The following is a 1,892-nucleotide window of genomic DNA, read 5'->3' as shown; positions in this document are numbered from 1 at the left end:
ATACACACACATATATATGTGTGTGTGTGTGTGTGTGTGTGTGTAATTTTAGTAAGATCACCTCATATTTATTTCAAATACTATAATGGAAAGTTCTAAGGAGACACATAAATTGAAAGCTAAGAAAAAAAGTTAAATTGATTATTGTTTAGACACACTATATTTAGTTATTCTTATTTTAAACTAAAACATATTTTGACCTTGTTCAATTTCTACCTGTTTTTAATTTTTTCTCCATATAGCTACTAATCACTGTATGTTTCAGATACCTGAGTTAATTTGGATTTTCTAAAACTGCTGTTATATCACAGAACTCAATTGAGAATGCCATTTGGATTGTTTTACACATGGGTGTCTTCTTTCATACAGGAGATATGATGCCATGTACATATACTTTCTGTTTCTCACTTGTCATAAATCATTAACAATAAATTATTTTCATAACTATGAGATCTACCAGTAAATATTAAGTTTTTATAACAAGGTCTGGTATATAAAAGTTTTTAAGTATATACATATATTTTGTAGTCTACTCATACTATAAGTAAAATATACATAATAATCTATAAACACTTACTTAAAAATATCTATACCATGAGTTTGCCTCAAAAATATCAAATGATTCCTTTTCTGAACATCAATTATCATGGATCATTGGTGAGTAAACATATTCAGATTTCAAAATATTTCATTACTGTACTTTGTTCTGTATAATATTAGAAGAATTAAATTACATTTTGAATTTTAAATTAAGTAAGAGAAAAAACAGTTCACTTTATTTTCTTTACTCATTCCTCTAAACCATCACACAGAATTATAACTCCAGATAACATTTTCCATGACCTACTAGTTTCCTTAGAGTCATCAAGTTTGCAATGACTTCCTGAACTTCGGTTAAGGCAAAGAACTGCAAAATTTACAATATGCTATATGAACAATTTATATTCATATGTCTTTCACCAGGGTTTATCTTTTTGATGCTGACTATGAAACAACGAAGAAATCAAATCCTATTTCCAAAGAAAAGTGAAGAATTTGGAGAGAATATATTTTGCTATGATGATGAAGGGGGTGGGGAAGAAGACTCTGAAGCTTTTGATATTTCAGAGTTGAGAAGCAGCATAATCATGAGAGAAAGAAAGCCACGGAAAAGGAAGAGCATGGAGATCAGGAGCCTGTATAGGCAGTCTCTGCTGGAGGGCCCAGAAAGTGCTATATTCCGACAATTCATTCTAGAGAAGTTGGAGGAAGCCAATACCGATCCATGTGCTCCCCCCTTTGATTCACTGCAAACTTTTGCTTTTGAGGGCACAGGATCATCAGCTGGCTCTCTGAGCTCCTTGGAATCTATAGTCACTGATCAAGAAGATAATATTGACTATCTAAATGATTTGGGACCTCATTTTAAAAGATTGGCATACATGTTTGGTTCTGCAATGCAGCTTAACAACTAAGGTTTCCCTATACCAACGTGCAAGAAGAATTAAAGTATATTTACATGAAATTACAAGCTTTGGTAAAATTTCATTCTCTGACTTTCTGTCCAAGAGGAGCCCTTGTCTGTAGAATTGATATTTTCAAGTATATACTTGTGGTTATTTCCAGTAAAACACAGAGTTTGAGAGTCATATTTCACATATGACTGCAAGCCACCTCTGCTGAATCACTAAGAATCACTAGAATTTTTTGATGTAATCCAACACAGACTCTCAACAATGCAGAAGGGCAAAATGAGAAACGTATCAAATAAAGACATCTGCATAGTTTTTAATCTAACCATTCCTGTGTGATGTAGCATGATGCCTCTATAAGTATGAAATTCCTGATGTTGTGCAAAGATCAAATTTATGATCTTGAGAAACTGGAGTGATTTTATAAAGAATTAAAAATAT

The 1,892-nt window shown here is 32.1% G+C and overlaps 1 protein-coding gene across 1 annotated transcript in view; it reads left to right on the top strand.

The window, feature by feature from the left end:
* Cdh19 (cadherin 19) overlaps positions 1-1,619 on the top strand; it is a 105,480-nt gene extending 103,861 nt beyond the window's left edge. The window contains exon 13 of the mRNA XM_050131292.1: positions 964-1,619. Within this exon, the coding sequence (XP_049987249.1) occupies positions 964-1,454 (491 nt within the window). The 3' untranslated portion in view covers positions 1,455-1,619. The remainder of the gene's footprint in view (positions 1-963) is intronic.
* The last annotated feature ends 273 nt before the right edge of the window (positions 1,620-1,892 follow it).

This window comes from Alexandromys fortis, unplaced genomic scaffold (assembly GCF_014885135.2).
Source record: "Alexandromys fortis isolate MF-2015 unplaced genomic scaffold, M_Fortis_MF-2015_v1.1 scaffold_361, whole genome shotgun sequence".
Classification (NCBI taxonomy): Eukaryota; Metazoa; Chordata; class Mammalia; order Rodentia; family Cricetidae; genus Alexandromys; species Alexandromys fortis.
This window is presented reverse-complemented; position numbering and strand designations above follow the sequence as displayed.